The 25,699-nt window shown below is 50.4% G+C and overlaps 8 protein-coding genes across 8 annotated transcripts; 6 read left to right on the top strand and 2 right to left on the bottom strand.

Annotated features, from left to right (window-relative positions):
• Positions 1-553: 553 nt before the first annotated feature.
• On the top strand, positions 554-5,323 carry AKAW2_60411A (pleiotropic drug resistance family ABC transporter; the record flags this gene model as incomplete). Its single annotated transcript, XM_041692533.1, has 5 exons — positions 554-1,131; positions 1,220-2,732; positions 2,838-4,331; positions 4,382-4,845; positions 4,900-5,323. 5 exons carry the CDS (start codon positions 554-556, stop codon positions 5,321-5,323), a joined length of 4,473 nt encoding a protein of 1,490 aa, XP_041545909.1.
• A 3,208-nt stretch (positions 5,324-8,531) lies between these two features.
• AKAW2_60410A (putative C2H2 finger domain protein) lies at positions 8,532-9,896 on the top strand (the record flags this gene model as incomplete). Its single annotated transcript, XM_041692532.1, has 1 exon — positions 8,532-9,896. One exon carries the CDS (start codon positions 8,532-8,534, stop codon positions 9,894-9,896), a length of 1,365 nt encoding a protein of 454 aa, XP_041545908.1.
• Positions 9,897-12,279: 2,383 nt separating this feature from the next.
• On the top strand, positions 12,280-13,425 carry AKAW2_60409A (isocitrate lyase/PEP mutase family protein; the record flags this gene model as incomplete). Its single annotated transcript, XM_041692531.1, has 3 exons — positions 12,280-12,757; positions 12,828-13,309; positions 13,363-13,425. 3 exons carry the CDS (start codon positions 12,280-12,282, stop codon positions 13,423-13,425), a joined length of 1,023 nt encoding a protein of 340 aa, XP_041545907.1.
• Positions 13,426-14,200: 775 nt separating this feature from the next.
• AKAW2_60408A (putative O-methyltransferase) lies at positions 14,201-15,074 on the top strand (the record flags this gene model as incomplete). Its single annotated transcript, XM_041692530.1, has 3 exons — positions 14,201-14,218; positions 14,295-14,966; positions 15,036-15,074. 3 exons carry the CDS (start codon positions 14,201-14,203, stop codon positions 15,072-15,074), a joined length of 729 nt encoding a protein of 242 aa, XP_041545906.1.
• Positions 15,075-15,356: 282 nt separating this feature from the next.
• AKAW2_60407A (trafficking protein particle complex subunit 4) lies at positions 15,357-16,450 on the top strand (the record flags this gene model as incomplete). Its single annotated transcript, XM_041692529.1, has 4 exons — positions 15,357-15,384; positions 15,723-15,738; positions 15,800-15,922; positions 16,027-16,450. The coding sequence occupies 4 exons, from the start codon at positions 15,357-15,359 to the stop codon at positions 16,448-16,450; spliced, it is 591 nt and encodes a 196-aa protein (XP_041545905.1).
• A 338-nt stretch (positions 16,451-16,788) lies between these two features.
• Positions 16,789-17,584, bottom strand: AKAW2_60406S (proteasome regulatory particle base subunit RPN10; the record flags this gene model as incomplete). The annotated part of the gene is made up of 2 exons (XM_041692528.1): positions 16,789-17,334; positions 17,420-17,584. 2 exons carry the CDS (start codon positions 17,582-17,584, stop codon positions 16,789-16,791), a joined length of 711 nt encoding a protein of 236 aa, XP_041545904.1.
• Positions 17,585-18,244: 660 nt separating this feature from the next.
• AKAW2_60405A (uncharacterized protein) lies at positions 18,245-19,529 on the top strand (the record flags this gene model as incomplete). The annotated part of the gene is made up of 3 exons (XM_041692527.1): positions 18,245-18,392; positions 18,446-18,737; positions 18,803-19,529. 3 exons carry the CDS (start codon positions 18,245-18,247, stop codon positions 19,527-19,529), a joined length of 1,167 nt encoding a protein of 388 aa, XP_041545903.1.
• Positions 19,530-21,068: 1,539 nt separating this feature from the next.
• On the bottom strand, positions 21,069-25,035 carry AKAW2_60404S (GTPase-activating protein LRG1; the record flags this gene model as incomplete). The annotated part of the gene is made up of 6 exons (XM_041692526.1): positions 21,069-21,524; positions 21,580-21,866; positions 21,927-23,024; positions 23,101-23,748; positions 23,814-24,516; positions 24,574-25,035. The coding sequence occupies 6 exons, from the start codon at positions 25,033-25,035 to the stop codon at positions 21,069-21,071; spliced, it is 3,654 nt and encodes a 1,217-aa protein (XP_041545902.1).
• Between the last annotated feature and the right edge of the window lie 664 nt (positions 25,036-25,699).

Here is a 25,699-nt window from a genome sequence, read left to right as displayed (position 1 = left end):
GATGGATCCGGAAAGATACCTTCTTTTGTTATCTGGAATCTCCGACGAGTCATTCACAAGCTACCTCATATATGCCCTCGTTTCTGTTCATGAGCTCATTATGGAAAGGAGATGATTATGACGTCGTAGTCGAACAGTTGAACAGCATAGGGTTGATAACTTGATCAGGAGAAGGAAAGGAGAGTCCGTGTGTACCTGAATGCTCAACACACTAACTTTCAGCGGATACGGGCCTGCATCACCAGACAAGGATCAGGTAGCTCTTTGAGCCTGACGCCATGTGAATTCGGATGTTGGCTTTCCGTCTTCCGGGTTTCGAGACCATCGACAATGTACCAGGTAACGAACCTTATTGAATCACTGAAACTTTAGGACCCCTTTGATTATTTCTGACCACCTTGAACTCGTCCTCTCGGTCCTTCTTTCCTTCCTGCCCTTTTTCTTCTGATGTTGATTGTGCCTCCTGCATCTCTGTGTCTTGTCTTACCGTTGCTCATTTGCTTTTCTGGTGCCCTACTATGAATTGCGTAACCTCAGATTGTTGACATTTGTCATGGCTAACCAGCCAGCACCCCCTGCGCCCTTTGGGACCCGAGCTATCACCGCTGCGGTGGGCTCGGAGCTGGAAAGTTCGATGCGCGCGGCCTTCACCTCCGGGGGACAGACGGAGAGCTCAGATTCCGCTTGCTTAGAATCGGAAGACAGCATCAGACGGGAAAATCAGCAGGCGATAACCGCACTGGCGCGTAGCCTTTCACACTTATCTAGCAAGAGCGGCATCGGCGAGGGAACGAATACCTTCCTAGACCCTACTAGCGACCCCGAGCTGGACCCCAATTCGGAGCAGTTCAACTCACAAAAATGGACGAAAAACTTGCTCAGGATCACCTCGCGTGATCCAGATCGCTATCCTCGCCGGACGGCTGGTGTCTCCTTCCGGAACATGAATGTCTTCGGCTACGGAACCGCTGCTGATTACCAGGCAAATGTCGCAAACATGTGGCTGAAAGGTTTTGGTTGGTTTCGCGAAAAGCTCGGTTATGGGAAGAAAGTCAGAATTGATATTCTTCGTAACTTCGAGGGATACGTCCACAGCGGAGAGCTGCTGGTTGTGCTTGGCCGTCCTGGAAGGTAATTCATGCAGTGCTGCTTTGCGGCCCCTCAGTTACACCGTGCCGATTCCTATGCAGTCCATGTTGCTGACGGATGATACTTATAGTGGTTGCTCAACCTTCCTCAAGACTATCGCAGGCGAGACTCATGGCTTATGGCTCGACCACGGAACCGACATTCAGTATCAGGGTATATCCTGGGATGAAATGCATAGCCGTTTCCGGGGTGAAGTCATTTACCAAGCAGAGACCGAAATTCACTTCCCTCAACTCTCGGTAGGCGATACGTTGCACTTTGCGGCGCATGCTCGTGCACCATCCAACAGATTCCCGGGTGTTACCAGAGAGCAGTACGCAACCCATATGCGCGATGTTGTCATGGCAATGTTGGGTCTGAGCCACACCATAAACACGCGGGTGGGCAATGAGTACATCCGAGGAGTGTCCGGAGGGGAAAGAAAGCGGGTCAGTATAGCTGAGACTATATTGTGTGGTTGTCCTTTGCAATGTTGGGACAATAGTACGCGCGGTCTGGATAGCTCTACGGCCTTGGAGTTCGTCCGGAAGTTGCGGCTTTCCACAGACTATACAGGGTCTACCGCAATTGTGGCAATTTACCAAGCCAGCCAAGCTATCTATGATATATTTGACAAGGTCATTGTTCTCTATGAAGGCCGGCAAATATATTTCGGGCGCTCCGGGGATGCCAGGCAGTTCTTCATCGAAATGGGATTTGAATGCCCAGACAGACAAACCACCGCCGATTTTCTGACTTCCCTGACCAGTCCAACGGAAAGGAAGGTCCGCAAAGGCTATGAGCGCTTGGTACCTCGCACTCCCGATGAGTTTGCTGCGCGATGGAGAGCGAGCGCTGAGAGAAAGCAGCTGCTCGCTGACATTGAGGCTTTTCAGCATGAGTTCCCTCTAGGAGGTGAAAAGTTGAAAGAATTCAACCGCTCTCGCGCGGCTGAAAAGGCCAAAAGGACACGGGCCAAATCACCCTACACGCTATCGTACCCTATGCAAGTTCGGCTGTGTCTTCGTAGAGGCTTCCAGCGTCTCAAGGGTGACATGAGTATGACCTTGGCTGGAGTTATCGGAAATAGTGTCATGGCCTTGGTTATCTCCAGCGTGTTCTACAACCTTGGACCTACGACAGATAGCTTTTTCCAACGAGGAGCACTGATCTTCTTTGCAATATTGTTGAACGGATTCGCAAGCGCGCTCGAGATCCTCACTTTATGGCAGCAACGACCCATAGTAGAGAAGCATGATAAATATGCCCTCTATCATCCATCGGCAGAGGCAATCAGCTCCATGATTGTTGATCTCCCCTCGAAAGCGATCGTCTCAGTGGTATTCAATTTGTTTCTCTATTTTATGTCTAATCTGCGCCGTACCCCTGGGCACTTTTTCGTGTTCTACCTATTTTCCGTGACAACTACTTTGACCATGTCTAACATCTTCCGCTGGACGGGAGCGATTTCGCGATCTATGGCTCAGGCAATGGTACCTTCCTCCATATTCATGCTGATTCTCGTGATATATACGGGTTTCACGATTCCGGTCCGCAATATGCATCCATGGTTCCGATGGTTGAATTACTTGGACCCAATAGCTGTAAGTGCGCCCATATAACTGGACAACGAAACAACACCCATACCTTGCTTGCATTTCGACACCAGCACTACTCCAGCGCTATGATCATCACTAATAGTGAAGTAGTATGCCTTCGAGTCTCTCATGATCAACGAGTTCAGTGAGCGTCGCTTCCCGTGCGGAGTATATGTACCTTCGGGACCGGGCTACGAAAATGCTCCTATTAGCTCCAAGATCTGCAGCCAGAATGGTGCCGTAGCTGGTCAAGACTACATTGATGGCGACAGATACCTGAATGTCTCTTTTCAATACTACAAATCGCACCTCTGGCGCAACTATGGCATTCTCTTGGGCTTCCTATTCTTCTCCCTCGCACTTTATATCATTAGCAGTGAGCTGGTCCGCGCGAAGCCTTCGAAAGGTGAGATCTTGGTATTTCCTCGCGGGAAGATCCCTGCATTTGCACGACGGATTCCTGGTGTCGGCGATGTGGAAAGCTACCCCACTTCAGAGAAGTACGCCGTCGATGGCGAGGACGTTGATCATACAGCCGCAATTGTCAAACAAACATCTATCTTTCACTGGCAAGATGTCTGCTACGATATTAAGGTCAAGGGGAAGCCACGCAGGATTCTTGATCATGTGGATGGATGGGTCAAACCAGGCACTCTAACTGCCTTGATGGGCGTAACCGGAGCTGGGAAGACATCCCTCCTCGACGTACTAGCTAACCGGGTGACCATGGGAGTGGTTACTGGGGACATGCTAATTGATGGGAGGATGCGGGATGATTCTTTCCAGAGAAAGACTGGTTACGTCCAACAGCAAGATTTGCACTTGGAAACAACCACGGTGCGGGAAGCCCTTGTTTTCAGCGCACTGCTTCGTCAGCCAGCTACTACACCGCGAAAAGAAAAGCTTGCGTACGTGGAGGAGGTAATAAAAATGCTCAACATGGAAGCTTACGCAGAAGCCATTGTCGGGGTTTTGGGTGAGGGGTTGAACGTTGAACAGAGGAAAAGGTTGACAATCGGAGTAGAGATCGCGGCCAAGCCTGACCTTCTTCTTTTCTTTGATGAGCCCACCTCGGGACTTGATAGCCAAACTGCTTGGTCTATCTGCTCCCTCATGCGAAAGCTAGCTGATCACGGACAAGCGATTCTATGTACCATTCATCAACCATCAGCCATCCTCATGCAGCAGTTCGATCGGCTGCTGTTTCTAGCAAAAGGTGGTAAGACGGTGTACTTTGGAGAGCTTGGCCAGAACATGGAGACCTTGATTAGGTACTTCGAGGCAAAGGGCTCTGTGAAATGTCCCCCCAACGCTAACCCTGCCGAGTGGATGTTGGAAGTAATCGGCGCTGCCCCAGGCTCCCACGCTGATCGCGATTGGACGGAGGTGTGGAATAAAAGTCCTGAGCGCACTCAGGTACGCCTAGACCTTGCCGAGATGAAGCAGGAACTACTGCAGCAGCCACCACCTCCTCGGATGGTGGGGTATGGAGCCTTTGCCATGCCTCTTTGGGCGCAGTTTGTCCTTTGCCTGCAGCGGATGTTCCAACAATATTGGCGTAGTCCTTCATACATCTACTCAAAGGCTGCTATGTGCGTTATACCAGTAAGTATCTCGTGGTCCTCTCGGTTTGCAGAGCTAACCAGTCACCATAGCCGATCTTTATTGGCTTCACGTTCTGGCGAGAGCCGAACAGTCTTCAAGGGTTGCAAAACGAGATGTTTGCCATTTTCATGCTGTTAGTCATCTTTCCCAACTTGGTGCAACAGATGATGCCATATTTTGCAAGGCAGCGAGCTTTGTATGAAGTTCGCGAAAGGCCTTCCAAAACGTATTCTTGGGTAGCGTTCATGCTAGCTAGTATTCTGGTTGAGTTGCCCTGGAACATACTGATGGCAGTTCCGGCGTACTTCTGCTGGTACTATCCAATTGGCCTATACCGCAACGCCATTCCAACGGACTCAGTCACCGAAAGAGGTGGCACCATGTTTCTTCTCGTCCTGATCTTCATGGTGTTTACCTCAACATTCAGTTCCATGGTCATCGCAGGCATCGAGCAACCGGATACAGGTAGCAACGTCGCCCAACTTCTGTTCTCGTTCTGCCTGATCTTTAACGGGTAAGTCATACTGCATCGTTTGTCTGTGAGGAAGACTGACCATTGTGAATCTAGCGTCCTGGCCACCCCATCTGCCCTTCCTCGCTTCTGGATCTTCATGTACCGGGTCTCACCCTTCACCTACCTGGTATCCTCTGTCTTGAGTGTAGGCATCGCAGGAAACGACGTCGAATGCTCCGATATAGAGCTGCTGCATATCCCACCTCCAACGGGACAGAATTGCTCCAGTTATCTAGACACATACGTTCGTAACTACCAAGCGACTCTACTCAATCCCGAAGACAACACCGAATGCCTTGTATGCTCGATCTCGAAGACCGACCAGTATCTGAGCGCGCTGAGCATGAGCTACTCGGACCGGTGGCGTAATGTGGGTATTCTCTTCGCGTTCATTGTGTTTAACGCCATCGCAGCAGTTTTCTTGTACTGGCTGGTGCGCGTGCCAAAGAAGAAGTCTGTTAAGGAGAAGGACGAGTAGGCTGCTGGATGGAGAGGGAAGAAGGATCTAAGATCTCAGGGGACAAAGAAGTCAGGGTTAGTATGGCAGAGCTAGATCATCTTACTATGGAGTAGAGTAGATATGGGGTATTTTGCCTGCATGGTTACTAGTCTTAGCTCCTTCAAATGTCGGGAAATCATCGCTAATCTTCAGATGATATTCTCTAAGAAGTAATACAAATATCACACTATGTTGCTCCATTCCTCCCCATGCAGATAACCCAGGGTAACATCATCCACCAGAGTCTAGACGCAAGCAATACAACAATACCCCAACAAGGCACATTGTGTGCACCATCGCACAGAACTCTACATTGTGGCTTTGCCATGCCCATGATGTCATTCAATCGTACAGAGCAGAGTACATAGATATTCCCGCATGATACATGTGAGGGCACCAGGGCGTCACTGGGGCTGTGGTGCACACGCATGCGGCGAGCCGAGGGCCCGCGCCTGCAGCGCAGAGCGCAGCCCGGGCGGGTGTGTGGGCGTTGAGTGAGATGCAGACCGAGACCAGGCCAGACCAGACCAAACCAAAACAACAAATGATGAGAAGGATGTTCGCCCGGGCGCGCAGAATGGAGTAAAACTGATAGATCGATGGAGGGATATTCCCGGTTGGGCAAGAGAGGGAAAAAAACAAAAGCGCCTCCCCAGGGAACGGTGGAACTGCACAACATTACCGTCGCGCCAGGCAAAGATTCCGGACGATACATTACCTTACGGGATTATTACTGATTGAGCTTTCCAGGAACAGGGATGTTCATCCGTGTCGCTCAGTGTCGGAGTCAGAGTGGGCTGCGTAGTTGTGGTTGTTAGTTAGTTAATTAGTTTAGTCCGCTCAATTGAGTAAGAGTTACAGTCAGAGTAACTACTACTCCATTGACTTCTGGAGTTAACCGCGCGATCATGTGGCTCTCTGAATTAATTTCCCGGAAGCTTCCGACATGCTTGCTAGCTGCGAGGGAGCTGCAGTCATGGTCAGGGATTCGCACTAATTACCCCTTCCGCATTAGTAGTAGACTGGTCATCGGAAGAATCGATGTTATCATCGTCGATGCCCATGAGCGGGAGGGTAGAGAAGTCTTGACCACTTGGCAATGCTATCGGAAACCGGGGTTCGATGGAAAGAAGCCTCGCAAGACTTCATGGCAGATGGGTGGACGTCGAATCAATTCTACGGAGGAGTAAGGCAGATTCGAGGCACAGCCAACGCGCCTCAGCCACACGAATATCCCGCTCGGGGGGTGTGTGTCCGACGTTGGTTGTCCAGCATGCCAGAGTGTAGCGCGACTTTGTCCAGGCCCGATACGCTGGCCTGAGAGTTTGGACGGGGATGACAGCAAACGACTTTCGAACTAATCGCCAGGATCAAGTCCGATGCGACATGGCATTGTTAACTTGTTTAGTCAACTGTGCCTTGGCCAGTAATTGGTGCTCATCACAAGATCGGCCTATGACTCGATCAAACGCTACCCCGTAGTACCAAAGTAGTGTATCCATAATCGTCGATGTTTAATTTCGTCCCTAACGAACTGTCCTATGAGAGATGAGATACTCATGATCATCGAGCGGTGTCATAGTAGATTTTTTTTTCGGCCCCCAAAAATAGGCACTAAGCGGACTCAAGCAGCTGCGTCCACAAGATGCACATTGCTCCGTAGTCCGTACATCCCCATTAACGACCGTAGTCCAGCAGATAATGGACAGGAAAGGGGTAGTAGGAAGTGGGTCGACACTCTTTCAGTGATACGTTACCATCAAAGCGACGATAACGAATCCCAGGTCGGAGGATGACCAAGGTGCTAACGAGAGACACCCACCAGATACTACTAACGGTATGAGCTGTCAGACTCTAAGCGGGTATCCTAGGCGGGTGGCACCCCAGGGGCTATCCGCAGGTGTCTTCCCCGATCAGCAGTCAACAGTTAAGACTCATCGACATTTTTCCTGAGTTCTTGGTGCACCATTCCAGAAGCGTGTCGGGGAACAGCGTGGCGCGGGCTTAGTGCCGTGCGGGCATGGGCGACAGGGCCAAACCGTGCCCTGGAAAAGGTCAACAACTGGGCACGAGGCAACCAACTATGGACAGATCAGGATTCCGCTAATCGTCGACCATTACCTGTTTGAGAATCCTTGCACCACGACGCCGAATTAGAGCGAAGATGGGACGCAGCGAATGACTCGGAATGTTGGTTCACAATCAGACGAGCTCGATGATAACGCTCGCTAAGTTGACCCGCGGCGGCCCCGTATTAGTTTGGCCCCCTAAACCCTGTGGTGGTTAGTGGTTCCTCCGTTGCCCGACTAATGCAGTATTAACTCCAACACTGCCTATCATTGAGGCTGAACTGCCTTCTCTGGGTGTGTTGGGCAAGAGACGAGAGGGCAGCAAGGCCAATCAGACGATGGAATGTGGATGCGTCAAATTGGGCTGGAAGCCACGAGGGTGTGGAAATAGTCTGACGGCAAAAAGACGATTTCAAGCGCGAATGTAATGTTGGTGCACTCACCGTCTTTGCGGCTCTCTCGGGGAGTCGGACGGTCGGAGAGGCCTGGAGACAGGCCTAACCTTTGGCCCAGATCGATCATTTCCTCTGGTGGATGCCGCCGTTCTGTCAATCCCCAAACACGAGGGCCACCATCCTTGCAGCCCAGAGGCGCCGTCTTACGACGATGCCATTCAAACCTTCCACAGCGGAGTCGATTACCCACCTGGAAGTAAGGAAAATTAAAATTGCATCAAGGATCGTAAAATAAAATGCAGAAAATTGGAAAAATAGAAAAACCAAAAAAAAACCAAAAAAGGGGGACCTCTCCCAAAATCGCGAATTATGACTGGCCGATTCGAGTAGGTTGACATCCAAGACGCCCGGGCTAGAAGATTGTCGGCCATCGCTGCAGGGGCGCACTACTCCGGCTTCCCAAGGTGCACTCCAACCTGATGCTCTCGACAAATAATGGCTCAGTCTGCTCAGTCGATGCGGCTCAACAATGGCCTTGACTCCACGCTCCTCTCGGTTCGCAGTGACCCATCGCGTGTACCGCCCTCGTAGGCCAGTACATAACCATGGCACTCCCAGCTGAAGAAATACTGCCTCTGCTTTTTGTTGCTAAAAAGCAGCGACTTCTCAGCTGGCATAGCTTTGGATCTCTGAAAGCAAGCACAACGTCGCAGCTTATACATAATGGCCCACTTCCAACCCTCCTCAGACTTCCCGCATACATCCTCCAAGGACGATCTGGCCCAGGATTATGAACTTTTTCCCTGTCAGTACGAGCCTTATTCGGACCCCACGACTATCCAACGCCCTTCAAGCTTCCAGTTCCATCTCTCTCCTGTCGACCTACCTATGAAGAACCCTTACATCGCCCCATCCATGTCGTGGTCAAACGAGCCGGTCTTACCTCACAACACCGACTCATTGACTGCTGCTTCTTCTGATTTCGGCTCACCTTGGAGCACTGAACTCGTCTCTAGCCCAGAAACAAAAGACAATCTCGCCACCGGAAGTGAGAGTTGGTTCAGCATGGGATGCTATATGTCTCCTCCATACATCTGCGATGACGTCGCACTCCCGCCACTGGGTTTCGGATCTTGTTCTTCCCCATCTGCCCTAACAGACGTCGACAGTCTGATGGCGCCCTCCCAAGTATATCCCGACCCCGATCCTATCGTCAAACTTGGGACAGACTCGGAGCATTTCATGGGTGAAACCTTTTGCTATAACAGCCCTCCTCATCACGATGAATTTGACACTGCTTGTGACATCAAGAGTTGCCAATACGCAGAGACCACAAGCCAGCAAGAAGCCTGCAGCTCTTCCAGTAATCAGTTCAAGACGCCGAAGCTATCTAGCAGGAACACAGGCCGCATCAGCAAGAAGCGACCTCGCAAAACGTCCACCAAAGCAAGATCTACCTCTGCAGCTCGGGCCTCTACCAAGACCAGCGGTAAGAAGGGTGGTGCTAAGACCAGCCGGGTGTTCATCTGCAGTTTCTCCCACTATGGATGCCAGAGTACCTTCGTTTCGAAGAACGAGTGGAAGCGCCATGTGACCTCGCAGCATATTCAACCTGGATTCTACCGTTGTGACGTCGGACGCTGCAGTCTGGACAACCTCAGCAAGAATAAGAGTCAGAACGCGAACAACAGTTGTGCCTCATTTAACGAGACGCATCTCGTTAACGACTTCAACCGAAAGGATCTCTTCACTCAACACCAGCGACGCATGCATGCTCCCTGGGTCGGGCGCAACAGCAAGAAGCCTGAAACTGAGAAAGAGCGCGATGACTTCGAGCAGACCCTTGAAGCTGTTCGGGCTCGCTGCTGGCATGAGCAACGCAAGCCACCTACCCAGAGCGCCTGTGGCTTCTGTGGACAGCATTTCCTCGAATGGAATGATCGAATGGAGCATGTTGGTCGTCACTACGAGAAAGGTGACGCGCAATATGAAGCCGAGGATACTTTCTTGCGCCAATGGGCAATTGAAGAAGACATCATTCGGCAAGTGGATGGGCAGTGGAAGTTGGTCGGCCTTTGCGAGAAGTGAAGTGTAAGGCTACTACCGCTTCCTCCCAAAGTATCCAATTGCTGCCCCTCCCCGCCTTCCTCTTTCTCTTCTCTAGCCTTTTGATTTCTAGTTCTGGGCTTACTTCTTTTATATCTCGTTTCTATCTCCTTTGTTTTACTCTGCTACTTCCTTTTAATACTTTCGGTCTGGTTATGGATTTTGCACATCTATGTGCGCGGACTGACTGAGATGATGATTGATGACTGATATCCTGTATTCACTATGTTTATGTCATGTTTATTGGACCCTTTTTGAGGTTTCCCCTGGTTTTGCACAATACCCCATACATATCGAAAGAAAGGAGCAAGGGACTGCTGAGCTACATGGTTTTGATTTTCGGCATTATTCTAGCATGAGGAGTTCATGACGAATAGAGAATGCGATGATACATATTCATTACTACCACTATACTGCATAAAATAATAGTACTTAGTACTTAGTACCCAGAGAGTAAGCCACCTCCCATAAAGATAATACTCGATAGGTACTCCGCAGTCGAACACGGAAGTGAGTAATTTATCCTCAGCCGCAGCGACGGTGAGATCGTCCACCCGATTCAGCTCGCCTCACATTTCCAGAGACTTCCTCACCAATCATTCCCAGACACTAAACTAGCATCGTCCGGTGCATTTCAGCATAGCCCCCAATCCCGGATAACTGCAAATCCACAAGAAATATGGTCCCCGAAAGAGAGTGAAACGTTCCACGTGGCACGGGTACCCCCGGCGCCCCATAACAAGAGTTGCCCATCCGATCAGTATAGTACTGAACTGACTGACGTACGTAGCTGACCCCTTTATCTCTTCCTTCCTTCTTTCCTTCGAGTCTAGTCCAATTCCTTCAATCCCAGATCGACGGGTACACAGGATCACGCCACGGGCCTACTACCTGAAACGATAGTTCGTCCTAGATACATGCTGACACCTTCGTGGGTTTTGGTCGTCGATCGTGCAGGCCCATGGCGCATTCCTGATATGCTCGGTAGGCATGTATACCGATTCTAGAGATGCGCCCGATAGTGTAATGCAATGCGTTAGCCCTGGAGGTACTCCGGATACAGTAAGAAAATCACCGAAATTGATCGGCAAACAGAATGTCCACTTACGAACACGTACGTATCTGAGTGGACCTCCCTCTGTGCGTCTAAGAGTATGTATCGGCCGCCCAGAACCTATCCGCCGGCCGGCCGAGCTAGACTAGTGTATCAGAATTCAGCTGGGACTGGCTGGTGGGTGAGATTTTAGTTCGCATACAGATCGGCGGGTCAGCTGCATGCACCTTCATCTGGACTGAATGGAGAGCATCGACAGACTGTTTTCAGTTGTAATCTGTAAGTTGGAATAAACGGGGACCGTTCTAGCGTTAGACTAGTGTATGTAATCAGGTCGTAATGCATCTTGAGTCGCTCGTGGAATTTGTTTGCTTCCTTGCGTTCCCTCTTGTTTTGATAACAGCTGAACAGGGTTCCGGAATCCTCGTGCCATGTGGTCGGATTGTATCCGGGTTGGCTCGCAGTACGTAAACAGTTGTCCAGACTGATGCGCGCGCTTCATCCTTCTTCTGTAAGGAGTGCCCTTTCTTTCTTTGTGCCACTTTTTTATTTTATTTCTATTTCCGGCCCTCGCTGGGTGTATACTCCGTGCTCTTGTTTAGACGCCCGGGACTTCTTTGGGACCGGTACCGAGCAGCGCGATGATAGTGATGTCACAGATTTATAGGCTCGTGTCGAGAACAATGCCGATCTTCCCAAATGCTATTCTGCGGCGCAGCGGTGGCCAATATATTTCTGACAGCCATTGAATATGCAGTTGGATCCAACAGGGCTTAGACATCTTCTTCCAGAGGAGCAGATAGTTGTACCGAAAACAGATAGGATCGGATTGTTGCCTAGACACTGGTAGTCATAGAAGCTTTATTGTAGCGGTAGTGTAGCTAGCCCATCAATGCTGGTCAGACCCTGGCTTGCTTTTGGACAATGGGTCAAGACAATAGTCTCGCTAGTGAATTGTAAGAGCGTATTCGGATACACAGAAGAATATTTCCACGGAAATCTCAACAATTGCAGTCCAGATCTGTGCCGTTACTGCTCTGATATTCATGTGGTGAAGACTGGGTACTATATTCCTCGTGTTGACTGTTGGCAGAAACCAGCCCATCGAATTATGACGCGTGCGGGGATTTCAACGTCAACGCGGGGTGGGTTTCAGTCTCCCGGCTATCTACGTGCACATTACTACTCGGCCACCACTTGACCAACATTCTGCAGTAAATGCAAATCATACTATCCGTGAAGATTATCCCTCTTAGCACACATTAGATCCTGAAGGCCTTTCAAGCAGCCTAACTCAATCTCTATTCCAACATGGCTTCGCAAAACCCCACCCCATACCCGTTCCAATTCGACACCTCCGATCACATCGAAACACATAATAATACCACCACATTGACACTCAAGAATGTCCGCGGCAAAATCCCATCTGCACAGACCTCTCGTCTACGTACAATGTGGCTAGAAGCTCATCGAGATCCTACCAAAATCATAGCCCACCCCTGTGGCTACGACGGCCTTTCTGCGCGATTGATAGAGGAAGCCGGCTTCCCTATGATATTTATTTCCGGATTCGCCGTGGCAGCCTCGCATGGTCTCCCTGATACCGGGTACATTGCCATGGGAGAAATGTCCGCCCGGATCCAGGAAATAGTTCGTGCGACGAGTATACCTATCATGGTGGATGGAGACACCGGGTACGGGAGTCCTATGAATGTGCGACGCACCGTGGAGTGTTTTGCTGCGGCGGGTGCAGCGGGCGTGATGATCGAGGATCAGACATGGCCGAAGAGTATGTATTGGTTCTTTGGAGATGCGTCTTCGTGATAAACTGGGTCAAGTCTAACGCAATCTTTGTACAGGATGCGGCCATACAAAGGGTAAATCAGTTGTATCTCGAGGCGAAGCCTACGCGAGGATACAGGCTGCTGTTGATGCACGTAATCAGGGACGGGATATATTCATCTTAGCAAGGACGGATTCATTGATCCACGGGTGGGACGAAGCGATGACTCGGGCGAAAGAGTTCAAGCGCATAGGAGCAGATGGCGTCTTTGTTGAGGCGTTACCTGACAGAGAAGCCATGAGAAGGTGTGCAGAGGAACTGGATATCCCTTTGCTTGCCAATATAATTGAGGGTGGAAAATCGGAGAACCTCTCTGCTAAGGAGCTAGCAGAGTTGGGGTTTGCAGCTGTCGCATACCCCTGGACGCTGGTAGCTGCAAGGCTTAAGGGCATTCGGGAGGCTTTGGATGGATTAAAGCGCAGTCTAATGACTGGGGCTCCGCCTATGATACTTGGGTACTCTGATGTCTGTGAGGGTGTTGGGTTCAACAAGTATTGGGTAAGTTTAGTCTCACTAGCTTGCGGGCTCGTATGCTGATCTTTTCAACATAGGATTTGGAGTCAAGATATGAGTATGATGAGGAAGGTCTCACAAACCCTCCCAAAACCGCTTGATCATGGCACAACCTACATCAAATTGGAACTTGCCTGACTGAATTCCCCGAAGTCGGGTCCGCGGACCTGGACTCTGAACATCGACGACCCCGATTCTTGCCTAGCTCGGCGCGAATACTACAAAACAAGCAAAACAATGAATTAGCGAATAGCACTGAGATATGATATCATCCGAACACCACGTACACGCAAATGACCCATTGTTCATGTCAAGCAAAAAGTTCTCATGCGGCTAAATCTTCTTCAACTGCTGGCGGGGCTGATGGCCCACCTCGGCTTTAAGCTATTCGGCGTTCAAATCCGTGAAGGGCATCTGAGACCGGAGGTTCGGCTATAAATACCACTTACAGATTAGGCTTCGGCTCAACAAATTCTCGGCCTGAGGCGTTCAGCCGACCAGCCAGCCCTATGGCTATATCAATTGACCGATGGTATCCACAAAAGTTGTGAACCCTCCGAGGCGATGATATAATCGGAGATAAAATCGGAGAAGTAGTGGCGCAACAATGTAGCGATGATAGAGTAGAATAATGGTTCTCTACGTTGAACGTAGCAGCATTATGGTATAAATACCCACTGCCAGCACCGGTCCTCTAAATGCTCAAAATCAACAGACATAGGTGTATCATTTGAACATCTACTACTCCAAACAGCTACATCTATCCTCATATCCTGACCCAGAATTTGCTTTCACAGTACTTGACACTCATCTACTACTCTAACATCCTACCTTCAACACCCGAAACTACAACCTACTACTTCCTCAAACACAACAATGGCCTCCCAAGACACAGTAAGTCCCCAACAACAAGCAAAGCCTGCCTCAACCCTTCTTCAATCCCCTCCAATCTAATACCTATCTACACCAGATCCTCCAAACCAACGCCCAATTGGCCCGGGACTACATCCTCTCCCAGCCCAGCGATGCCCTAAACAACAACCCCTGGGCCGTATACCAAGCCCTCGACCTCTTCAGCCGCACCGCACGCCTCATGAACTTCAAACAAGCCAAGCTCAACGTCGCTAAAGAAGCCCTTATGTCCATGGAATCCCCACCCAAAGTTGTGATCGAATTTGGCACCTACATCGGGTGCTCCGCCGTCGCATGGGCTGCCATTCTCCGCGACTTGCACGGTCCCTTCGCCGAGGGGCTGCACGTCTACACTTTCGAGGTCAGCGAGGAGGTGGCGAGCGTAGCGAGGGACATAATCCGCGTGGCAGGCGTCGAGGACATTGTGCATGTGATGGTGGGTCCTGCGTCGGAGTCATTGGCGAAGCTGGTTGAGGAGGGCAAGATTGTGAAGGGAGGAGTCGATGTGGCTTTCTTTGACCACTGGGAGAAGTTCTACCTGAGCGATTTGAAGCTGTGTGAGGATTTGGGCCTCTTCAGAGTCGGATCGAGTGTTATTGCTGATAACACGGATATTCCGGGAGCGCCGGATTATTTGGAGTATTTGAGGGCTGGGGGACGAGGTGGGGAGGGATCCGTGAAGTATGTGACGAAGTCGGTGCAGTCGGAGCATATTGTTGAGAGGAGACCGGTAAGTTTGATCCAGTTCTTGTGTTGTTGCGCTGCTTGGGTTGTGGATGTTGGCTAATCATGACTGCAGAATATGGTGGAGGTCTCTACTGTTGTGGCGGCTCCTTGAGGGGGTATAAGTCTGGGTTTGAGAGGGAATGTGATACTGGTTATCATGATAATGAGCGTTAAGATTTAGTGGCATGTATGACAGTTTTTGTATGCTGCGTTGTTTTTGAAGCTTGATATCATCCTTATAAGTTGAGCAATTTGAGTTAATATTACTGGCACATTTTCTCGAGTTTAGAAAGTAGAAGTACTGATAAACCACTATATCCGTAACACCTAGAAAATAAGCTCACAAGAAATGTAACTCCAGAATGTCTTTCTACCTTGTTTAGCAGCGAGAACAATGCCGCCATCTAAAACTCGACAGCAATGTATGGACACAAGCACACTATTGGCTGACACCCCCTACCTAAGGGCGGTGAAGACACAACCACCCTAAGCAGCCAGGTGCAGTATAGACAACCCACCCAACCAACAAGCAGCAGCGCACTCCGCAATGTCTCCGGCAAAGACGCCCATGCTATGATGACACCAACAACAACAATTACGATGTGAATGCGCAAACACACAAACAATCCTCCTCTACCATCACCATACCTATCCACAACAAGCAAAACCAAGTGATGCTGCATGCGCCAAAATCCTGACGCCCTGCATAAAAGGACAACATCACTGTCCCGACCCCGACACCTATAATCACCATCACGAGCCCCCTCCTCCGCAATGTACGTCGCAACCAAAAATCCCACTCCAGCAAAAGCCCAACTTCTAACAATCCCCATCTAGGGCTGTATTCTCCCTCATAATAATCAACAAAGCCGGCGGGCTAGTCTACCAGCGCGAATTCCAGCCAGGATTGCGCAAGCTCTCGACAAACGACTACCTCGTCCTGGCGGGCACGTTTCACGGGTACGTACACACCAGCCAATCCAACAGCTACATCCATCCTCCCTACTACATATAGGTTCTCATAAAAGTCACCTACTAATCATCTCTTCTCATTGATTGTACAGTGTCCACGCCATCACCCGCTCCATCACCCCCAAGCTCCCCCTCGCCCCCGCCGCAGCACTCGCAACAACACCCACCACCGCGACCACACCCTCCCCCAACAATGTCGTTTCTCCCTCCGCCACATCATCAACCCCTACCTCTTCTACAGCTTCATACTCGTATCCGAACCCCGGAGTACCCGCGACGGGTCTCGAGTGTCTAGAAACGGACAAGTTCCGATTAACGTGTTTCCAGACGTTGACCGGCACCAAGTTCCTCCTGTTTACGGATCCGCTGATGGCAAATATCGAGGTGGTTATGAAGAAGATATATGAGTTGTATGCGGACTTTGTTATGAAGAATCCGTTTTATCAGTTGGAAATGCCCGTGAGGTGTGAGGCGTTTGATCGGAATTTGCAGGGTTGGTTGAGGGGGAGGACTTGATTGATGGGATGGGATGGGCTAGATGGGTTTTATTATTGAGGTTGCGATGTGGTGGTGGTGGTGGTGGGGTTGTGATTGATACTTTTTTCTTTGTTTCTATAATTTTGCTTTTGGTTTTGCGGTTGCATGCATGGACATGTTTGATATCTGGGCGTCATAGTTTGTATCATGGAACAACAAGTTACGATGGCGATAGATCTGCACATTAGATCGCATCCGTTTCAAAAGCGAGTTGCCGGAGAACCAACCGCTTTCTACAATTACAGCAAGAAAACGAAAGTACATTTAAAACGCCGGGTATGCATCAAATCATCCAGGAGGTTGTTCTGGTCTCCACATTAAGCAGTGTCCATCTTGTCACCATCCTCTTTCTTGTCTTTGCTCCCGCTGGAGCCCTCCTCGGGAATGTTGTCCAAGTTGGCTTTGCGCTCTTGCTCCTCCCGGTCCCGCTTCTCCTTTTCTTGCCGGTTCTTCTCCTCTTCCAGAGATAGACGGAGGGCGAATGCCAGTTCGGGGTCGTTCTCAGCCGCATCCTCGAATCCAAAGGCACCATCACCGCCTTCAGGACCTGCACCATCGGCACCGGAACTGTCTCCGCCCAGGATGGGAGTGACCTGAAGCTCCTCACTCAGCAAGTTGGGGCCCGGGGGAATGATGGCGAGGTTAGAGCCGTCGCCACCCTTGACGTTCTCGACAAATGCCTCCAGTTTCTTGGTCTGATCGGACTCCAGATCTCCGAAGGCGATCACGTCGATGGACACGTTGTTCTTCTTCATCTTCTTGGCTAGCTTCACTAATGTCTTCTCGTCTTCTTCGATGGGAGAGCAGGAGAACACGATGATGCGCTGTCTCTGGGACTTCTCGGAGCGGTGTTTGAGGGCAAGCTGCGCCAGTCACCAGGTTAGCAATCAATACCCTAGAAATTGCAGTATATTTATGAAGAGATGACGGGGTGGTTGGAAAACATACACCGGCCACTTGTATGCTGGAGCTAAGGTGGGCAGTGCCATGGATCTTCGTGCGATGCAGACCAGCCAAGATACCACCAAAGTCGGTGGTAAATGTCGAAAGGACCTCGGGACCCTTTCCACCCATGCTCATAAGGCCGACAGCAGACTGAGGGTGCACGCGCATCTTAGTGGTGTGAATGACGCTCACGGCGTCGATCTGAGCTTGCCATCGTGTCGAGCTGGCAGCTGTTAGAAACGGAACCAGGCGGTCGATTCTGGGTAGTTTAGAACAGGTAACTTACGTATAATCTCCATTTCTACTGCTTTCGCTATTATCGACACTGTAGATGGTGTTAGTAGGTGCGCACAGAGCTTGGGATGAAGGTGGCTAGACGGACATGATCATGGTAGCTTCGAGCGACATCTTGGAAGGAGACCGGCGAGGTTGATGATAGGAATGTGTAGGTATGATCAATCAAATTTGGAGAGAAGCAAGAATTCCTGAGAAGTATATGATCGGAGCGTGGGAGCAAAGAAAGCGATGGGGGGAAGTGGATGATGGAGGTTGGCGGAGGAGGGATGATGATGGAGCTGCTGCTGCTGAGGACGCAGATGTCACACCGTCCCGATCGGAGCTAACCACGAATTAAGTCAGCGCTTGTTTATCCCTCCGCCATCCGCTTTCCTCCAGAACTCACTCCAACGCGCTCCCCTCCGTCTCTCGACTTCCATCCCTTCCGCCCCGACTCCTCCACACAACGCATTATACGCAATCTAGCTCACCTATTACTTCCTTCATCGCTGTTGCTCACCACCCATATCGACTACTTACGATTGCGCCCCAATGAATTCACTCTCCGCCAAACGCAAGTCTCCCGAAGACGCGTCCCACAATGACGAAGCAAGGACACCTGAGAACAGCCCTCCTCGGAAGAAGCTTCGAATTACCCGCAGACAAAAGCAAGCTTTGATTGACAACTTGCAGCTTGAACGTGCGCTCTCTCGATACCTCGCTTATCTTGAAATCCCACTAACATGGCCACAGTCACCGAGCGCGCCCGCAAACTTCGCGCACAGTATGCCCTCCAGGCGAACGACCTTCGAGCACGGATTGAACGACGCGTGAATCGGATTCCCGTTGCTCTTCGTAAGGCGACAATGGGTGAGCTGCTGGAGAGACACATGGCCTCTGTCCGGGCCCAACAAGCGAATCTCTCTCCTCGGAAACTCCTCAGCCCAGCCAAGGCGTCAAGGAGTTTTAGAACCGTATCTGTTAGCCCCAATGTGCGCAAGGCCTCTGCTGCGAGCCCCAGTGCCCGCAGAGTCAAGAAGCAAAGGTATGGCCTGAACACATGACATGTACAACTGTGTATTGTTGAGCTAAGCTGACTCGACCATCCAGCCACGGAGAAATCTATTCCGACAAGGAAAACGCCCCTGCAGCTGGCGAACAGCTCGATGTCCTCAAGAATCCCAAGAGACGTGGACCTGGTGCCGCTGCTGGTACTTCGCGTGTTGTGTCCCAGGAGATGAGGGGTGCAGACTACAGAATTCTCTCACCCAAGACGTCCAACTCCAGAACATATCCACACTCGCCGCTACGCGCCTCACCCGAGAAGCCCACGAACTCTTCCTACCTTGCAAGACCCATGTCACCTTTGAAACCCATCAGTCCACTCAAATCTACATCCGCTAGCATTCCTGCACTGGCAGACAACACTCGCATCCGGCCAGTCAAGAGTACATCCACCTCAATCAAGGACAACAGGCCCCCATCACAGGCCAAGAGACCCGCCAGCCGAGCCGCCACAGCTACTAGCAAGACTACGCGCTCACCACTGCCAAGGCCAGCAACTCGCCAGCTCGAACGCAGAGGCAGTGTGTCATCGTCCGCATCCTCCGGAACAACCGTTGCCAAGCCAACAAGGACAGGTGCCGGTGCCCGGAAAGCAACGACGGCATCGACTTCAAGCGCCACCACGAAGAAGACAACAGTCGCCCGGAGCCAAGCAACCTCCGCGACCGCGAAGAGAAACACAACTTCCGCTACCAGCAAAAGAGCTCCCACTCCTGCCGGTGGTGAAGCAGCTCCAACTGCAGCTCGTAGAGTCCTTCGGAAACGCGCGTAAGCGCTGTATCCTCAACTTAAATCAACCCTTTCAAGTTAGCATGTTTTGTTTCATTCATTGCCTTATCTGGAGGGACATGGAGTAAAGGAGTGTATTATCTCTGGACGGGATCATAATATGGAGGGATAACTGGGTGTACAATTGGAGTTTTGTCGTGCCTTTTCCTCAATCAGGTCCTTTCCTGATCATACTGGTGTTTGTGATTATGTTTTTCTTTCTTGATTCTGCCGCTTATTTTTTATTTACCGAATTCAAGTGGCCTTTCTTTCGAGTAATCGAAACATGTCCATCTTCATTGATCTTGCTCGTTAACTGTGGCAAGCAGAGTAAAGCAGCCTTCACGGGCTATAGTAGCCAGTACTACATACTATCCTTGATAACCAACGTAGTGTAATAGAATTGGGAGCAATTGCGGACAAGGTTCTCTATAAGAACTGTTTTAGTATTACTATGCGTCCACCGTAATGATCATGATTAGACATTATTGCCAGCTAGCATTTAAGACCAACAAATACTAACTGGAGAAACATCTTCTTTCAAAATCTCACTTTTCATGATACTGATTACATTGGTTCTCGAAAATGGGACGCTTACAAGGAGCAAGTACTTAGCAAGCAGCACACAACTTTGCGCACCTTAACAGAGTTGGCACTATGGCATTCCTTTCACAATTGTATGTAAATTACACCTCCTGTTCTCGAGGAAAACAGCATCACATGAAGACATGGATGTGATAGAACCAGTCACGAACAATTCGGGATATCAGAAGAAAAGAGAAGAAAAAGAAAAAGTTAAGTCGTATGGGTAGAATGTAAATAGGGGTGGGGGTAGAAGAAGTGAAGCAAGAAGAGAAAAAAGAAAAAGAGAAACGAACTGAATGTATGACTCAGCACAGGTATCTTCGCAGTCATCAGACTGGCTGACAAATGAAATCAAGGGCAAACAGAGGATCTCGATAGTCTCACATCTCGATCGGTAGCAAGTTAAGAGAGGCGCAACGCCAGGAAGACGCAAGTGATGTAAGGAACAACAAAGAGCAAAGGAAAGAAAGATGCCAGGAGAGAATGCCCACGCTGGGTCTTAACTGTTAATGCAAGTAGAATGCCAGGAAAGTAGGAATCGAAAACAACACCCAGATCCCAGAAATTGCCAACCCGAACGGGCAGAGGCTCCTGTGGCCACTTGCGCGCGGTTGAAATCCAAATTATAGGCGGCAGCGAGTGAATCATGTCGAGACTCACAACCGAATGCAATGCACTCCACGCAGTCAGTGCGCAACAGAAAAGCAATTAGAAAAGCCTCGATCCATCAGGAGAAGCTGTCAGCCGATCATCTAACTAAACCCTGGAAATCATCTCATTTCAAAAGGAGAACAAACTCCATTCAACCTTATTAAATCGAAAGAACGCTGAACGGTCCAAGAATACGCCAAGAGCTATCACTAGGATGTAGAGGCGGGTAATGCATTGGTAAATGTCTTCGAAACTATGCAGAGAACCAACGGGCGGGTTGGCATCAAGCGCATGAAAGGGCGAAGAACTAGCCAGCAACTCCCATGGGCCCAGCACCGGGACGAGCCCTGTATGGCATTGGCTGAGACTGTCCTTCGGCTTGCATAGGGTTCTGCTGGCTGCCATTGCTGGTGCTTCTCTCACGATAGTCATTGGAGGCTGTAGGGGCCAGTTCTGTGCCAGCTTGTGGAGTACCACTGGTCGAGTGCTGATGACCACCGGGGCTTTGGACATGGCGAACTGAGCTTTGCATCTGCCATGCCGTGTCCTGGGAGGGATCTGTCTCAATACGGGCAGAAGTAGGGATATTGGCAGCGCGGTTCGAGTTCGTAATTGTAACGGTTTCGCCACCATTGCTCGCCTTGGGGGAAAAGCTTCCGCGCGCGATGTCGCCGTAGCGTCGAAGTATTTCCTTTGTTGTGACTTCGGTGTTTTCCTTGAAGAAAGTTGTGTCGCTAAGGACCGACTGTAGATCTTCGGGTATCTGTCCAGAAACCATGAGTATATGAAGACAACGTTCGAGATCGGAGGGAACAAACCTCGCACATGGTATCGTTGTATGTAATCAGGCAATTAACGGCTTCAATTGCCAGGAAACTCTCATCCACCGTGCTATTTTTCGCATTGGGGTAGAGAATATTGGGTGTCATGACTGTCGCGAGATTGTGTATGTCCATCTTACTACCGGACTCTTCATCGACGTGCGAGAAAGATGAAGTCCAGTTAAGGAAAGCAAAAAGTACTTCCATAGTATCCCGATGAGCCTTGGGAAGAAGGCAGCATGTAAGATGCAATACACGTTTTTGCTTCTCAGGGTCGGGTAGTTCTGTGATACAGTGGTAAGTAATGAAGGCTACAATATCAACCAGGACCGTCAGTCACTTACTTTGTGAAACAACAAATAGACGATGGAGCTTGAATGTAAGCAGAGGATCAGGCATCTCGCGAAGAAACTTCTTCAACAGCGCTGCAATCTGGACAGGATTCTCCTTCGTCATGTCCACCTGTTCATATTTGTTGTCAATCATTTCAGAAATGTCCTTCAAGCGCCTGATATTGCCGTTCTTTCGGAAGACACCTTCCACGGACATATCCATTTGGCGCATGGCGGACACAGCGTCGTCGACCAAGGCGGGAATACGAAGCTGCCCTGGACCCACACCGTGACTAGATTCAGTGCCCTCTCTTTCAACGAGGAAATCCAGGTTTACCCCGAACACGCCCTTCTTCTTCCCAACCTTCTTGCCTTCTTTATTGAAGGCGCGGCCGAAGATATTCCATATGGTAGGCTTTCGTGATTCGATCAAGGAGAGTAGCTCCTCTAGCGTGAAATATTCACTCAACAAAGGCTCCATGGACAAGACAGCAACGTGCCGGACAATAAAGTATTCCAAAGCAGAAAGCTCGGAGAAATACTTCTTAGTCCTGCCACCTTGTTCGATAATGTGCTGGTCAAGACCTGCCCCAGATACGCCACGCTGATGGCCATAATTGTATTTGGGAAGTGGTTCAGTGGTACCAACCAGCTTGGTGCCGGCGTGTTTGTAGGCGTTGGGACGCTGCTCTTTAGCTTGCTCGGCAGCAACGATTCTGGGTATGTCGTCCAACGTCAATGCATCCTGGTTGCCAAACGTCAGCTCGGTGACCGTTTCCCCGTTTGCATCTCTTTCTTCTACAATCTGGAAACCATGACCCCTTGGGTCTGATCCTTCGCCACCCGATGAACCAGGTCGTACACTACGGCCTTCAGGCCCGTCGATGATGCGAGACGCTCTAGCCTTCTTGTAAGTAGTTGAGAGGGTACGCTCATTCCGGATGGAACGTAGACGACGCATTTCGCCGACAGTTTGTTCAAGTGAAGATCCCTCAGGAGCGTTTCTAGTGGCATTTGCGTATGATTTGGATCTGGTCGCTGATCGACGCATTTCGCCGCCAGGAGGGATGCGACCGCTTTCGTTGCCATCTTGTGGGGGGGAAGCGTCGCCTGGAATATGAGTCAGACGAGATTAGAGATGATGTTATGATGAGGAAGAGGATAGACGAAAATCATGATGACATACCAGAACCAAGACTTCCACCCGCTCTGAGAACAGCAAGAAGTCGCGCAAGAGCAACCTTGAGGAGGAAGACGAATTGCTGGAGCTTCGTAATATGAGTAAAGCCCCCTTGGACGTCGTGCATAAGTCCGTTCTGAGAAACGCAATCGGTACAGAAAGAACGCTTCTCCTTCGGATTCCACAGCGCATCTTGGAGAGTATGAGACAGCTCCTTCTGACATGACGCACAAGTGAGATGAGGTGGCTTTATATGCCACCGGCTATCACCCAGCATGACGCATTCGTCGTCGATGGGCTCTTTGCAGGCCGTACAACAATCCGAAAGCTGATCAGCGAGTGTGTCGACACCGGTCATAAGATCAGCAAGCGTCTCCTCTTCTTCAGGCGGCCTGAGTGTCTCCAAGTCTCCCAAATGATCTAGGAAATGGTGTAGGCCTTGAGAAGCTTGCTGCTCTCTCTCAAGCTTGAGGGCTCCTTGCAAGCCAATGCGAATAAGCAACTTCAGGTAATGCGCAAGGCCGGTGACCAGAGACAGGAGCTCTTGGGTAACGCCGAGTTTGCGGACGCCAGTTTCCTGTGTTTTCGAAAGTAGTGCGAAGAATGCAACTATCTTCTTGCACAGAAGCTTTGCTTCACGTCCGTAAGCCAGATCTGGAGTCAACATTGTTAGCTATTGGTATTCTAATAGAAGGCAGAGATCAACTATTGCAACATACCTTTCATGCCCTGTTCCTTGATATGTCCCGCAAGCTGATCAATGGCCGAGAAGAGAATATCAACATGACCAATAAACCTCTTGGCGACAAGGACACCATCCAGGTAAGTGCCGTTGCTAACGTGAAGGAGCATATCTGAAATGCAGGCTGCGGATGATTCCTCGAAACTGGACAGGATACTCCAGATTTTATACACCTTTTCTTCCATTATGTCCTCCTCTTCACGCACTCTATTGCGCTCCTCATCCGTTGCGTCCGTCTCGACTTCCGGCGGTTCAAGAGGCTGGCCTGTCGGGGCCAAACGGACATTCCAGAACTTGTGAATCATGTAGCACTCAGGATGCCAATGCTGATTCTGCCCGTTGCGGAAGATCTCCACGAATTGTTTTAGAATTGCTGTGTGACAACCATGGCATCGTTGTGCGAACTGTGTGGAGTAGTGGAAGTGACAGTACACTTTCCCTTCATGCTCGTAGTAAGAGTCTTGTGCACCAAAAACTGTGGGACAAACAGAACAGGTGAAGTGCTCAATGTGATACTTGCGTTCCAGGGCGGTAATATACGAGCCACGCAGAGCACCACCACACTCATGGCATAGAAGATCTAATCGCCGGAAGTAGTCCGTTTCACATAGGGGGTATTGACCAGTGCCATCTTCGGCATCAACAGGGAAGAACTTTGACGCCACGATTTGGCCGCAGTCCTATGTTCAATAGAGTTAGCTGAGATTCAAGGAGATTTCATAACCCTGAGTACAGACCTCGCACTTGAAACACTCGAGATGATAGGTTGCTTGCAGAGCCCGTACGAACTGGCCAGTCAGTGGTTCGCCGCACTTCTTGCAGATCCGAGACGAGCTTCCTGGGGACTTCGTCGGTGGCCGGCCATTCGGACGGGATCTCTCTCGCGGCGTAGATCGGTCCCAATAGCCATTGCGATCCCGGGGAGTTGACGGATCTCTGGGGCCTGGGTGGCCAGACTCCAGCCGCCGGCTCATACGACTGTCAGAGCCCTGTGGCCCCTCAACAGGGCTATTCGTGGAGCCATTCCATCCTCCCGTCCTTGTACGGGGCGAGTCAAAGATGATATTGCTATCTGCGGGAGATGTAGGCGTTTGCGACTGATAACTACCACCACCATAGCCGCTGGTGTTGAGTTTCGGGCGGACAGCCCCGTTGCCCGGCACGAGGCTGTCCGGCAAAGGAACGTCGCCGGGAGGCATGTCCGTGGAGAACTATGCCTTTCTGCTAAGTATCTGGGAGAGTAGGACCTGGCTGGATGGGTTGTCTGGACGATACTCGAGAGTGTAGATGATATTGGTGCCAATCAGGTGAACTAGGGCCGAGTTGGTGTAGACGCTGGAGGGGGGAAGGAGAATCTAGTGCGAAAACGGAGGAACCAGGGTGCTAGTCGTTAATGTCGCGCGTCTAACTTAAGGACTTGCCTTCTGCAGAGTGTACAATGTTAGCATAAGGGGCAATCTTCCGGGATTCGTTCGCGCGGGGTTGTCCAGGAGAATTGACGGCTTTCCCGTAGCAACTCACCTCACGCCATGTAGATGGAAACCTGCGGGGAATATCGATGGAAGGAATCGGGGCGCGTGATCAAAGTAAAACCATAAAATCGCTCAAAGTAGCAGGTGAATTTCAAGTCGATTTGGGGAGAAGTGCCTCCAAAAGCGCAACCGCCCGCGTCGAGGGAAGCGGAATGGGGAAGGGTTGGAGCTCAAAGTGAGACCAACAGGCGGCGGAGTGCGCTGTCTGGAATCACAACCATTCCTAATCCCTTCCAGAGAGACTTTTTGGTGGACGGCCTGAATCCGAGGTCGAGGGAGACGGGCCGGCAAATCAGAGCAGGGGAAGTAGGCTCAAGTCGAGTCTAGGATG

Source organism: Aspergillus luchuensis, chromosome 6 (genome assembly GCF_016861625.1).
Source record: "Aspergillus luchuensis IFO 4308 DNA, chromosome 6, nearly complete sequence".
Classification (NCBI taxonomy): domain Eukaryota; kingdom Fungi; phylum Ascomycota; class Eurotiomycetes; order Eurotiales; family Aspergillaceae; genus Aspergillus; species Aspergillus luchuensis.
Note: the sequence above shows the minus strand (reverse complement) of the source record. Positions and strands in the feature narration are given on the sequence as shown.